Below are 14,096 nucleotides of genomic sequence, written 5' to 3'. Positions count from 1 at the left end.
TCTCCTCGGAGAATCACAATTAGGGAAACATGTTTTGTTTGCTTTGCGTTGGGGAACCGGGTTTCTCGCCTGTCTTTTCCATCTGGACAGTGATCCTCCCGTCCTTTCCGTATTGCTGCAGGAGTGTTACAGTGAAAACTGTTTTGTGCCTACAGTCGTTTGTGACACTGATCTGTTGGAGATTTATTGGCTGGAGCAGTAGGAAAGGCACAGTTTGGCAAATGAGTTGAAACTAATGGCGAGAGATGAGGGGTTTTTTTTCAGAGTTTAATCAGGAAGGAGATTGCAGGGTTGAATGCTGAAAGAGACTTTGTGTGGCTCTTGTCTTCCAGACGGCTGCATTTAACTCCTGCCTTGGAAAAAAAAAGTTCTGAATGCTCACTAATACGTATGTTTTTATACACCCCCCCCAATGTTGTGCATATACGACATAAGTGTGTGTGTATATGTGCATTATATTATATATGCATATGTACGTGCAACTGCCCGCGACATTTTTCAGTGAGATAGGACCTGTTGGCTTGGATCCTGAAGGCACCGTGAAGCAGTTGGGTCCCTGCATAGAAGGCTGCTTTCTAACCGTCGTGAAGTTTCCCTAATTGGATTTGTTCACATATGCTGTGGCCGATAAGCAGAAGGTTAATAAGAAAGTTGATTTTCTTCGTTGCCAAATTCCTTTTTTTAGTCAAATAATTTAGGGGAGAAATACTGCTAAAGGCATAATTTTATTCCTGGTCTTAACGTAAAGAAAGGATTACTGTATTTTAAACACATAGCCTTTCTGTCAGCAGCTTGGTTTAAATGCAGTAATTCCAGTTGGTTCCCATCAGCTAAGTTTTTTTTAAGACTTCCTCCCCCTTATAAACTACATCCCTCACTTTCTACGTATTGGACAAGGGCAAAATAGATAGCAATGCCACAGTTTAAAACGATTTTTTCTTTGTAATGCTGTTTTCACCTAGGATCTTAAAGCACGTGACATCGGCAAAGAGCTGTATGAAATGACGCATTTCCTTCTTTCTATCAGCAAAGATGTCGAGCAAGTGTCCTAATTTAGGCATGATCTGGTAGGATTGTGCTATCCTGTAGTATATTCATCCTTAAAACTCATGGGAGGGATTCCCCCCCCCCCGCCCCAAACCTTCTGCATCAAGAACAGGGTCAAAGTTACTGTAATATTTTTCTGCAGAATATGAGGGGGGGGAAAAAGCAGTGTAGTGAAAGGGTAGGTAAGGTAATTTGCTCCATTCTCTACCTCTAGTGTATCACTTCCATATCAGCAGGAAAGTGTGTGTTGGAGGGGCGAGAGGTTGAGCAGATCATCGCCTGCAGAGCTCATAGGGATAGATGGAGCTATGAGGTGATGTGCCAGAAAGGAGCAGAGTTTACTGTCTCATCTGTTTATGCATTGACAACGTACCAGTACGCTTCCGAAAGCACACTGGATGGTATTTGAATACCCAGTGCTACACAGAGTGAACAAAAAGCCTTTTGAAAAGTAATAAGCTAAGAAGGTTGGCAGTGCTGTCCTCTTGTCTAATTGAAATGGTGAGGAAAGATAGTGCTGACCATGACGATGCGATGGGAGATTGCTCTGACAGTCTGCAGCTTCTTTCTTCTCCTCTATTTCATTCTTACAAGCCAAAGTGCTCATGTCTGACTAGTTTAAAATGCTTGGAAAATGATAGTCACCTTGCTTTTTCAAGCAGAGTGAAAAGTGGTGGTGAGATGAGGCAAGCAGATACAGTAACAAGAACCGATGAGCTCAATCGATAGGACCTTTTTTTGTACAAAGGTTACAATTAGCTCAACGTTTAGCTTCTCCCTGTGTCAAAATTATCTTTATTCTGACCAGGCAATCTCTCTTACCTTTATACTTTTTGGTGATTTTGCATTCCTGCTGTCTGTTCAGTGTTGGTGGCTAGTACAGTTTAGCAACCGGAATTTTGACATGATCTTTGTTAGTTTGAGAATTTGCCTGAACTTTACAGCGAGGCTGGAAGGTTCGAGATAATGCCAGGTGTTTAAAGAAACTTAGATGGGGATACTAAGCTTTTTTTGCTTTGAAATTGTTCGCTAAAATCAGTGAGATACATCAAGCGCTGGCTTCCCACCCGTATCCTTGTCTCGGTCCAGATTTCAGTGTATGCCCACAAAGTTGGTGAAAAGGGGGTGAGGATGCTGGAGATTAGTTTCTAGAGTGTCTGTGAGGGAGGAGGGAGATGATAGGAATGGCGAAGGAAAGCAGCTTTGCTGTCTTCTACCTGTCAGTTTAGCAAAGATCAGACACCGACAAGTGTAGTGTGTTCGTACTCCTGCCCTGCAATGGTTGCAGCCACACCTGACGGACTGGGGGCTTGTTCATGGTTAGCTTGGAGGGTACTTGTCAAGCTGACAAAGTTGTTTTCATGTCTCCCCAGCGTCATTCAGACGTTCGGGGCTAAATTTGCAAAAGCGCTTGGACACTGATCTGCCAAGCCGTTCAGATACCTACATTCATAATATAAACGGACGGACAGTGGCTCGGCTCAATTTTCTGTGGAAAGTGGGTCACTGGGAATAAGTGGTTTAGTTTTGTGTCATCGGAGGTAGAGGACTGAGATAGCGTGCAATAATAACGATTTAACATGTTAAGTCTGATGTCAGACTCGCACCAGGCATTTTGGGACTCCTGAGCTGCTGTCGGGCATGTGCTGGGGTGATTTTAACGCACCGATGGATGGAGGTGTTGAGCGCTTTGAAACATCTACTGTTCTGGATGCTTGATAATGCGCAGACAAGAAATACATAGTAGTAACAATGTCTGTAATGGTGTAAAAAACATTAACACAGTGTATGTCAGATGCTTAGATCTGTGTGCGTTCTGAGCGCATCAGCATGGGATCAAAACTCTACTAGGGCCATTCTCCAAAGGTAAGAAACAACGAATAGTAAAGGTGCTTTCTGTCCTTCTGTTCATCTGATCCATCCTGTCCTCTCGTCCTGCTGCGCGCACGCTCACCGAGGCACATGAAAAAGAGAACTTGTGTGGTTCCTACCAACTGAACGTGGCAGCTTCTTGGAGAACTGGCACTCAGCTGTAGGATGATCCTTAACTGTGCTGTTCCCATGCAGGAGAAGACAAACTACTATGGGCTGAGGAAATTCAAGTGTATTGGTAGAGGGTAAATCTGTAGGCTCCTCACGTGGAGGGTTGGGGATATGCCGTGTGGTGGGAACCGCAAGTCTGAGCCTCAGGGGCAAAGGTAGGAAAAGCAGGAGAGGGAATTGGTGCTGTTCAGTCCTACCTCAGCCTCCTTCAAGTGGAATAAAGCTATGAAGAGAGTTTGGAGCTAAGATCTTGCTGGGAAACTGGAGACAGTGTCCAAGTGAGAGGTAGAACAACTGCTTTGGGATTGCAAGAGTACTTGACACGTGTTCCTGCTCTGTGTTTTATACTCTGAGTCTGGGCTGCACGTACGGTAAGGATGGAGTTGCTACCAAAAGTTGAGGGTGCTCAGAAAAGAACTGGGCAAATTCCTGAAAGAAGGATCCTTTTGTCTTGGTTCATCAGGAGCCTGAGCCACAGATACATGCAGCCTAGACGATGATGTCATTATGTACGTGCCCCGTTCTGATGCTCTTCTGTAGGTGCCAGCTTGGCCAATGTCAGTCACAGGCTCCTGGACGTTGTGTTTGACTTTACCACTGTGTCCACGCTCCTGTGTAACTAATACTCTGTGGAGACTGAGTTCCCACCTGACATGGGGAAGTTGTTGGGGTCTGTGGATACGGCAGATGTGAGGTGGAAACAGCGGATTGCAGACGGGGCACATTTGCAGAGAAGGTGATAGAATGTTTGCTGCCTGTAGCCAGTAACATTTGATCTTCAATAACAACAAAAATGGGGTTTGCCATTTCCTAAGAATAAAGGTTATATTTGGTGTCAGGCTTTTTGGCGTAAGCAGTGTAAATAGTACTGAAGGATGTATTGAATCATTGTTTGAACTGTATCAACCGGGGTGCGCGCTCTTTAAAGTACAATTGTTTTGATCTGTTCCCTGTGTGGTTTTTTGCAGCTTTTCCGACGCGTGGCAGCTGCCTTGCCTGGAATGGAAAGCACACAAGACAAAAGTAGAGAAGACAGTATCCTTTATGCGTTCGTGCTGCGATTCAGCGGTGGCAAAGCACTGCCAGGCGTTACTGCAGACGAGGAAAATGCAGGCCCTGAATGACAAGGATGAAGGAGGGAGCGATATCTCTCCTGAAGCCTTCAGTCAGCTTATGGACATCCCAAAAAAGAGGCCTGAGAGGGGGAATAGGGGCAAGTAACCCTTGAGCTTGAAGTACTGAGGAGGAAGGCTTGGTGGGATAGATGGCTGGACTGGGGGTGTTAAGGGTGGAGGCCTCTACCGTAAAGCAGGGGAAGTAGAAATGCTTAGGGCTGAGAGATAGTATAAAAGCGAGGACACTTGAATAAAAGCTGAAGGGAGGGCAACGGGAGGGTACAAACAAATCCAGAAGGGTTCTCTGCTTGGTGTTTGAGCAGGTTGGATGTGAGGAGGGGAGGGGGAGACTATGGAGTGGGAGAAAGCACCTGCAAAGAGGCCTGAAACCACCACCCCCCCCCCCCCCGTGTGGCTCTTGCAGGGCTGACTCCAAAATCAGGCCAGTTCCTCACGGTCACGTTGAGGGAAACTTCAGAAATCTCCAAGGATGGAGATCCCATAACCTCCCAGGGCAGCGTGTGACTGCAGGCGTCCGTGATGTGAGGGAGAAATCTCAACTGGAGGGATCGGTCTCGGGCAAGGGACAGGAGGTGGTGTGAGGGATAGAAAAGGGATAAAGCTTTCTGCGTAACAAGCATGGCTACAGCGGAATTGCTTACCTGGCCGGCTGGGTTTGTTTGGGGAGGGCAGTTAAGCCCGTGAAAGTGCTTTTGGTGAGTGGCTTGTGAGAAAAGTATAGGGGTGTTTGTGGTTGCTTAGCATAGCTCTGAAGGTGAAAGAAGTTCTGCAATAACCGAGCTGCTGCTTACGATCTCACCTGACTAGGCATTTTCGGTCGCTTGGATTAGAGAGGAGTTATTAGTGGGTACTTCCAGGTGGGAGCAAAGAGGGCTCGCGTTGCATCTTGATTGGAGTTGGTGAGATGTTAGAAGTGGGTAAGGTTTTTTTGAGTAGAGGGAGTTTTTCAGGGTTGTCGGTTTTATTTGCAGCAGGGATCGCGTAGCTGGCAGCTGGTCAGTGGAGGAGAAATGGCGCTTTGGAGGAACGATGCGGCAGGAACCGTAGGAGTGGGACAAGCGTGGTGCTGAGGCTGCGTCTCCTGTGGAGCGTAGGGGAAAGGAGGATTTGGGAAGCTGTGGATCGCAGCTGCTAAGGCACAAGCTTTGCGCGATATGGACTTGATTGATCAAAAAGACTTTGTTATGCAGGTCGCCGAAAGGTTAATGAACACCAGTCTTTATTAATGAGGGTGGTGGTAGAATGCGCAGGCACTGGCTGATGGGCCTGCGGTTTCCCTATCGGGGAGTTTGATCGCCGGTCTCTAAATGGGAGTGCAGTAAGGATGCTTTGAGTTTGGCTTCCTGCAGGCTGCAGATAGCAGGAATTGAATAGGATTGTCTCCCGGACAGCTGCGCTGGGATTAACGGGGGGGGATTTTCCACAGGCTTTTTTGCAGAATGTTGAGGGTTCAAGGATCTTGAACCGCTCGTGCTCAGTGATGAAGCCGGCAAGGCTCATTTTGAGCATCTCTGACTTAAATATGTATCAAGGCTTAGATCAGCCAAACGGACCAGATATTTGAGATGAATTATCGGTCTTTTGTTTCCCTTTTTGTGTTTATTTTCTCCTAACCTGTGTAAAAAGCAACTCCAACCCCCTAAAGAAATAATTTAGAAGTACCAGCTACGTGACCTATTTGCCTCTGCATTAGCTGATAAGCAAAAAGCTTGAGACTTGCGCTGAACTGCCGTGAGTCGGGTTTTGGGATTAGTGTTCAGAGTTCCTCCTGCAAAAGGCTGCGTAGGGAATTCAAGCGCTGCAATGGGGAGCAGCTTATCACAGGCTGGTTCAGAGCGGCGACCTCGTGTTCTTGTCGGATATTAGCTGTCGTTACGAGGGGCGAGTTCAGAGAGGTGGCAGAGGTTTTGTTGGCTGGCGGTGCGGTGAGCAGAGCGGTTTAACTAGAGGGAGGATGGATGGGAGAGTTCAGGATGGCATCACATCTGTGAGCTGCGGGTGGCATAAGTACTCAGGGGTTAGTGATGCGCAGAGCGTGAGGAGGAATGGCTTTTGGGGGGGATTCTGTTAGCGAGCTGTTCTTCCATGGGTTCCTCCAGGCTCCTGCTATCTCCAGGGTGTTGTTGTTCCTTGAGCCGGCAGGTAGAGCCCCTCCTGGGTGCCCACCAGCTGGAGGTGCTGCTCGGTGCTGGAAGACTGTTTCCAAGCTGTTACTGGTTCCCTCTGGAAAGAGTGATTAGCCCCTTCAGCGTTTACATCTTTAATTACTATAGCAATTGCTGTGGAACAAGATGAGATCGCTGGGGAAGAGCAGACTCTGGTTACAGACAGACATTTGGGGTCTGACATTTTCCGCTACGTACTTAAGAATACGCCAAGGCCAGGGCAAGAGGGGCTGCGGAGAAACCTCTGTCTTGACTGATTTGAAGCTGGTCTTTTTCAAGAGCTTTTGAAAATACTTTTCAAGTATTAATATTAAAATACCAGTCAAAATCCTGCCCTGCCTGTGCTGGTAGGGAAACGCAGTTGGCTGTAAGTTTACCTTAACTTATTTCTTCCAGTGATTGACATAAAACTGGAAAAGCCTCAAGAGCAGCCTGTCAGTGAAGGAGGCTGTTCCTGCTAATACCATGTGGCTTCTACCTTTCTCCAGAACATCACTGCTTTCCCTCCCTTTACTCTTCATTGACTGCAGTGTGAATATTGGCTTGAACCTTCCCCTTTCAGTAATAACGTATTGCAGTTCATCATCGCTGGCTGTCTCGTGGAGATGATCTATTAGCTTCACAAGCACACACACACACAAAGAAAATGTCAGTGTCTTCATTATTTATAAGAAAAAAAAAAAAAGCCAAAATATTCCAGCATACTCTAGTTATAACTTTAAAAAAAAATAGGTACAATTTCTTAATATTTGTTCCTTTTTTAATATGTTATGATATTGCACTTTGAAATGATGGAAACTGAGTAAGTTTTGAATTGGACTTAGACGAGATGTATGTGCAGAAGAACGCTTGCAAATCTTACCCGTTTGATTTCTCTAACAAACTGGAAACGACTAGACAGCAGTCAGAAACGCAAGCGGAGGTGGCATATGCCGAGGGTTAAATGCTTATCCTATCAATAATAAAAAAAAAAAAAAATAAAATCAAACCCAAGCTCTTAATCTTTTGAGCAGAGATAGTCTGACTGGTTTTCAAACCCCCAATCGTTTTTAGAAACCAACCTTAGCAGGGCGGGGGGGGTTTCGACACCACGAAAGGCTACAGGATTATTTTTTATTTTACTTCTTGCAGAGGCAACGTTGAACACATTTCCAAGAAAGCATATTGAGAAATACAAAAGCGTCTTTCTGAACGGGATGAATGGCTTCTGGAGGATTTGAGGGGGGAAGGAAAGGGTGGATGTGCATTAGCAAAACACTTGCAGGAAACGGGGGAAATATGTTTTGAGTCCAAGATGAGTTTTAAGAGTATTTTTTTTTCCTTTTATGTAGAACACCTATGAAGTAAATTATTACTGCCCGAGAGATGGGAACGTAACGTTTCAGCTGTTTGTCGGAGAAAACTGTTTTGCTTCTTTTTTTAGGGGAAAATATTAAGTGAATTCAGGACCGGCACTAAAACCTGCCGAAGCGGATTGAAACCTTTTTAAATTTGGCAGAAAAAGGCAAGAGCAGCTGGATTTACCCAGCGGAGATGCTGAGCTCGCAGGCCAGTGCACGGCTGGGAGAGAGGGGGCGGCGGAAGGGGGAATAGCACCCGCTTTTCCGTAGTGTGGTCGTAGGTCGACTGGGGAAGGGGTGTTTACTTTGATCATACAGAAATCTAGTTGAGAGATCTTAGACAGAAAGGAAGGGGGTTTAATGGGATGGAAACCAACTTAACGATTATGCAGATTTATGCCTTTATTTTTTAGCTTTTTTTTTTTTATGTTCAGTCTTCCGAGTTGGTTTAGTTTGGTTCACTAGAGCTGTATAGTTTGGTTAAATAACTAGTAATTTAGTTTTTTATTTAACTAGGCTTACAATTAACCATTTTTCTTTGATATTTATTTCTTTGCCTAATTTTTTTACTATTTTCAGTAATGATTTTTTTTGTTTGTTTTGCTGAGGAATCTGTTTAGAGCTTTGCTGATGTTGCGAGATGTAGCTACCCGAGAAACACGGAATCGAACACACTAGAAGTGCACCCTTTTAATCTTTACTAGTCATTGTGAAGTTACTGTGTAAGTTAATAAACACAATTGTAAATACATTGTTTGCTGGGCGAATACGGCTGAGTTACAGTGCAGGAAGCAATTCTTGAGTCTGTGTTGCGATTGCTACTTAAACGAACAATTGCAAACAAATATTCAGGCTCCTCCTTTCGTTCTCTTCTGCCCCTCTACCATCTAAAATAACCAACCAGGGAAGAGAAAGGGAATCGTCCTCACCACCACTTTCACCAGGAAACGGGCCTAAAAGAGTTTTGGAATTCTTCATTCCCAAAATGAATGCTAAACTCGTGCCCTGCCCTGGGTTTAGAGCAGCTCTGCACAACAATAACTTAAAGGCAGAATGAGATGTAAAGTGCTTTTATAATGCAATATTAAAGGCGAGTTTTTTTTGACGTGGCATGTCTTGAAATAAACATCAATGATATGTGACAAAGGATCATTCTTTATTTAAAAGAAACTCTTGGGGGGAAGGAAACCTGGCTACTTTTCCTGTATTGTACTGTTCTTAACTGTGCAAAAATGGTTCATCTTGCTGCTTTTTCATTTTGGGTTTCTTTGGTTGTTTTGGTTTTTTTCCCTTTGGTTCTTCATGCAACTTACATTGGTCATCATTTGGCTGTTCGCCACAAGCGCATCCTTTTTCACTTCTGATACAACCAAACCCCGATGTTTCCCATAGTTACAAGCTTTAAGCACTGGATTTGCAAGGAGCTGGCTTATCACCTGCGGGTTACGGTGGCCGAGCGGTTCAGCTGCTTTTAACGGAAGCCGCTCGCAGAGAGCAGCTGCGTGTCTGGGAGCAGGTTTGTTCAACGGGCCTGTTATAACTTGCTCTAAAAAAAAAAAAATGTCTAGAAAGGAGCGTGCCCATGAGCTCTGTGTTCAACACAGCGCAGTGGTCACAGGACCGAGGATGAGTCGGGTCCCTGGTCCCCCAGGACAGCCTGGTACGTTTAACCTCTGTCCTTGCCGATAGTCAGTGCTTAATGTGACTACAGGACTCAATCCTGTCCTAATCCCAGTTTTCCAGAGAAAAGACATTTCCAAAGTGAGCACAGGAGCAACACAGTCTTTTCTTTTCTTTTTTTTTTTTTTTTGCACCATTAATTCCTTGCGCCATCTGTCTGTCAGGTTTTAGGTTTTAATTTTCTTTTGCTCCATCGACATGGCCAGTAGAACCATGGGAACAGACTTTTTTAATGATGATTTTGTAAACAGTGAAGGTTTCTGCTCTGTTTCTTTTCTCCTCCCCACTCTGGCTTGATTGTTGTACAGTACATTATGCAGCTATTCCATGACTCACTTTTTGTCTTGATACAAGTAGTTGAAGAAATTGTATAAGGGGAAAAAGGTTCCTTTTCTTCATGTTGGAATGTCACTGGTACCTCAGCTCTGTTTGATAATATGAAACAACAACAACAACAACAAATCCTTAGCGCTTGAACTAAATAAATACCTGTCTCATTGGAAAGCTCTGGGTCTCTTCTCTAAGTACGTCCATCAGAACGCAGGTTCCTGAGGGCGCAGGCCATCAGGCTGCTGCTTCTCGCTCGTGTTTTTTGGGTTTGAAGTGCTGCAGGAGGCTTTTTAAGGGCAAGAGTAAGCTTTTTCTTTTTTTCTTTTTTGAGGAAGGATGATGGAGTTGCATGCTTACTGTCCGTCCGGTTCTATATGTGTCTCTGTTTCCAGCATTCGATACCGAGGATGGGTACAGAGAGCACGTCCTCTGCCTGCTGCAACTGTGCCTTTCCGATCCTTTCTCCCTCTTGAAATCCAGCCGTTTCCTCCGCTCCCTTTCGCAAAGGTGATTCGGGCGCGTTGCGCGGCCTCGCCGCTGCCTGCTTCGGCTTCCCCCGGTGCCTGCTCTGCGATAGCCGGTGAGCGCGCGTGGACCAGCCCTGCCTTCCTTGAGGAGGATCCTCCTTAAGCCTCCACCTTGCTGGAGATGGCAGACGAGGGCTGCGGGGACGGGTAGGTGAGTACCAGTAACGGAGATGCTCTTTGACAGAGTTACCCTTGTCTGGGATTCTGGGGAAAGTGGTTTTGGTCTGGTAACGCCAGCAGCCTAACCTCTATCGCTTGTTCAAGCTCTTCTATATTAAAAAAGACTGTCAATAAATTGGTTGTTAACTTTGACAAGGAAGAAAATTGAACGTGGTCTTGCAGCTGCAGAGATGTGCTGGAATTTGTGGTGTGGGAACAGGTCGCTGGAGAAGGCTTTTGTCATGGAGCGGGGAGCTGCTGTTCCCGGAACCCCAAGGTCCTGCCCTGGGTGGGTGGGAGCCCACACGTTCACCTCAAAACTGGGTTTAGGATTAATGTGTTGGAAGGAGCCGGATTTAATATTAAGGGCATGTTGTCTCCTAGGTAGCACTGAAGTGTGTCGGTCTCCATTCCTCCTTACTGCTCCCTCTTGCTGTTGAATTACCTAACGCTGCTGCCGTACGTGGTCTTGGGGCTGTCGCCTCAAATCCTGGTATCCCAGTTTCCCAGCTATAAAAGGGAACTGGATTAAACTGGAGAGCAGGGGCTGTCTCTGGACAAGGTGTGGTCTGGCCGCCAGCTCACGGCTGCAGCGGGTCGAGCTCTCTGCTCCCAACCTTGCTGGTTTTTATTAGCTCTAAAGTCAGACGGGGAGTGTCTGGCTCGGATTAGAGGCTGCCTCACGCTGGTGTTTGCCGATGGCTTCTTTGTCTGCTCCGCTGGTGGGGTCAGCCCTGATTTTCCCAGGCTGGAGGAGCCGCAGCATCCTCCTTCCAGCGTCTGCAGAGCTGCTGCAGCAGCCGACGCCGGCCCCTCGCTGCACAGCGTCGGTTTTGCTTCCAGCACCCAAATCCTCAGCAAATGAGACAGTGAGAGGGCTCTACCTGATGCAGTGGCACCTTTTCCTGTGCTGGGCATGTACCAGCCCCGAAAGGGAGATAAATGGGGGGCGGGCAGGCTGCTGCTCGCCATGCTACCCGCAGCGTGGCTGCGGCAGAGGCTGCCAACGCTCCCCGTGGTCGGGAAAGCAGCTGCAAACGCCCGGACCTCCAAACAGCCTCTCCCATCTGCACTGCCGTAGCGCTCGGTGCTCAGCCGCCGCCTCTGCCGTTGCCTGAGCTGGGGTTTCCAGCCTTGCTGGGCTTGGTTTTTCATCGATTTGCAAAAGAACCTATTTTATCCCCCCCCCTTTTTAACCATCTTTCCGTTCCCCATCCTGGTCTGAGTACACACCAAAGTCGAATGCGGCTTTTTAGAAGGTATTTGGGATCCTCTCGTAACCGACTGCTGTAACCGCCTGGCTCAGGCGTGTCGGGAGTTAAACGCCAGCTGAATTGCAATGACATGAGCAGCTCTGCCTTTCCCTGGAGGATGAGGAGTAGGGCAGGGCCGAAGGCAGCTCGGGCTGGAGGCAGCTGGGTGATGCTCCTGCTGCCCCGTGGCTCTGCCCTGCTGCGTTCGGAGGGAGGAGGCTCTCCACGAACGCCGTTTCCGAGTCGAACCTTCCAGGCTCGCCACCTGTTTCCGAGGTTTTGGGTATAAATTAAAGCCATTTCGAGTGTTTGCTGTCAGCCACCCGGAGAGCGCGTCTGGAATGAGGATTGTGTTAAAGCCTTGATTAAAGTTAACGCTAATTAAAGCACTGAGATCGCTCTATATCCCCCCCCAGCCAGTTGGTCCATCCGTGGTGCTGCGTGTCCTCAGGTACGGGGTGCTGGAGGGAGACGGTGGGGTCTGTCAATGCTCCCGGGGCTGGCGCTGAACTCGGCACCGACCTTTCCTGCCTTTATCCGAGCTCGGGAAGAGGAAACGGGTGGAATTTCAATGCTCAATCCTGACATTTGCCGAGGTGTAGCGACCTGCGATATACCTTTTATTTCCGGATAAGTAGTTTTTGATTGCAGCAAGGGTCGATTTCTTTGCTGTGACATTTGGGGACTAATCTTACAAGGCTGTTTGTGGGCGTGCTTGGACGTTTAATCGCTTGAGCCTGGTCCCACTGCGTTAATCCTCATTTCGGAGGGTTTTTTGAGTTGCTCTGGGCTTCGGACGGCGGTTGGGGTTTCGGCAGCTCGCGCTACTGGGAGAGAGGGGTCGTGCGAGTCTGTATTTGAGCATGGACGGAGCGGGTCAACCCTCATTTCTGGTTTTCAGCACTTCTTGTCCCTCTGGTCCTGCGCAGCGTAGGTCCCAGTCGGCACTGAAAGCCCCCGGGAAGCCCCTCTCCTGTGGGCGAAGACCTGAACGGAGCAGAAACCAAGCCAGGAGATGGTTTTGTGGACGATGGCTTCTGTTTATGCTTCTGAATTTCTTTTTAACCTATTTAATTGCTCCTTTGTTTAGTTTCCTAGCGAGGGGCCTGGCTGCCGTTGGCTGCTCTCACTGACAGCGTGAAGACCCCAGGAGTCGCTGCTGGAGGCGTGTGCTGGTCCGTCGCCACCCTTCTCGGTGACCTTGCCTGGATCACTTGGTGTCCCTGGGTCTTCGGGGACCGGCGCAGCCCCGCTCGGTAGGAGGGAAGCAAGATCAGCCCTGGGATGTTCAGGTACCCCAGGGATGGGGAGTGTGGGGAGCTGAGCTGGGGAAAAGGAGCTTTTGCAGGTCAGCAGCTGGCCACGGCGTGGAAAGGAGTGCCGATTTCCAGGTCGTGCTGCTCTTGGTGAAGCCTTTCCAGACGTTTCCATCTCCAGGTGTGTCTCACCTTGGGTTGTGTGGTAAATGCCCCAGCAGCGGCTCCCGGCCTGGCACTGGAGATGGGCTTTTCCCAGAGCTGCCAGCTCCCGGGATTGCTGAAATCTCTGAGAAAAGAGGGTTTGGGGGATCTGTCCCCCTACAACTGCCTCTGCCCAGCCCAAGCCATCTCACACCCACAGGTTACGCTGCCGTTACTCGGACGCTTTATTCCCACCGGAGCTGAGCTCGACCCTGGGGGCTCCACATCCCAGGCTGCTTCGTTAGCAGCCAGACGCGACGCACCGCTCCGCTTCCCGCCAGATGGGACGGCACCGGGGAGTCTCTGTCGGTGCTAATTGGTGGCGGTGGTGCCAGCTGGGGCTGTGCGCAGCCCCAGAGCTGAACCAGCCTTGGCCCTTGTACCCTGGTGGCACTTCATGGTGGTGACAGGAGAGGGACGGCCTCCTCGGTTGGCCACGCTCGCTGCGGGGATGTCCCATCCCTCTGCCCTGCAGCAGGTCCTGCTCCCTGGCTTCTTCCCACCCACGTGGAGGAAAGGGCTGTTGCTCCCAAAGCTCTGCCTCGGGGGTCAGGGCGGGGGACACCCCGCAAAGCGTCTCCTGGTCCTGCAGGTGGAAAATGGGTCAGAGAGCGGGACAGCAACCCCGTGTCTTAGACAAGCGCTGCTCAGCTCCCGCGCACGTTTCCTATCTGATCTGCATCCTAAAAGCAGCCGTGGGTTTGTTGTTTCATTTCTCCGTCGTCCCCGCGTAGCAGGAATAACTGCAGGGGTCCGGGGATCGGTGGCAGGGGAGAGCGCGTGGTGCCGCGGGGAGGCGAGTGCACCGCACACGGGACCGGGGCTGGGAAACAGAAGGCAGAAGGGATGGAGGGCGCAGAGGGGTGTACGGGGCCGGATCCTTCTCCTCTCCATGGAAGCTGGGATTTGCGTGCTGGGATAAACGCAGCGATGGAGGGGCTGTGGGGAAAAGCCTG

The 14,096-nt window shown here is 48.6% G+C and overlaps 1 protein-coding gene across 4 annotated transcripts in view; it reads left to right on the top strand.

Annotated features, from left to right (window-relative positions):
- RAB6A (RAB6A, member RAS oncogene family) overlaps positions 1-9,915 on the top strand; it is a 62,648-nt gene extending 52,733 nt beyond the window's left edge. For 3 of the 4 annotated variants that reach the window (XM_054835373.1, XM_054835380.1, XM_054835364.1), the window contains 2 exons: positions 4,059-4,125; positions 6,788-9,915. In XM_054835373.1, coding sequence (XP_054691348.1) covers positions 4,059-4,125; positions 6,788-6,852 — 132 coding nt within the window. In that variant the 3' untranslated portion in view covers positions 6,853-9,915. Of the gene's footprint in view, positions 1-4,058 lie in introns of all 4 variants that reach the window. The other variant, XM_054835355.1, reaches the window with a different exon arrangement.
- The last annotated feature ends 4,181 nt before the right edge of the window (positions 9,916-14,096 follow it).

This window comes from Grus americana, chromosome 1 (genome assembly GCF_028858705.1).
Source record: "Grus americana isolate bGruAme1 chromosome 1, bGruAme1.mat, whole genome shotgun sequence".
Classification (NCBI taxonomy): domain Eukaryota; kingdom Metazoa; phylum Chordata; class Aves; order Gruiformes; family Gruidae; genus Grus; species Grus americana.
The sequence above is the reverse complement of the archived record's forward strand: the minus strand, read 5'-3'. Positions and strand labels throughout refer to the sequence as shown.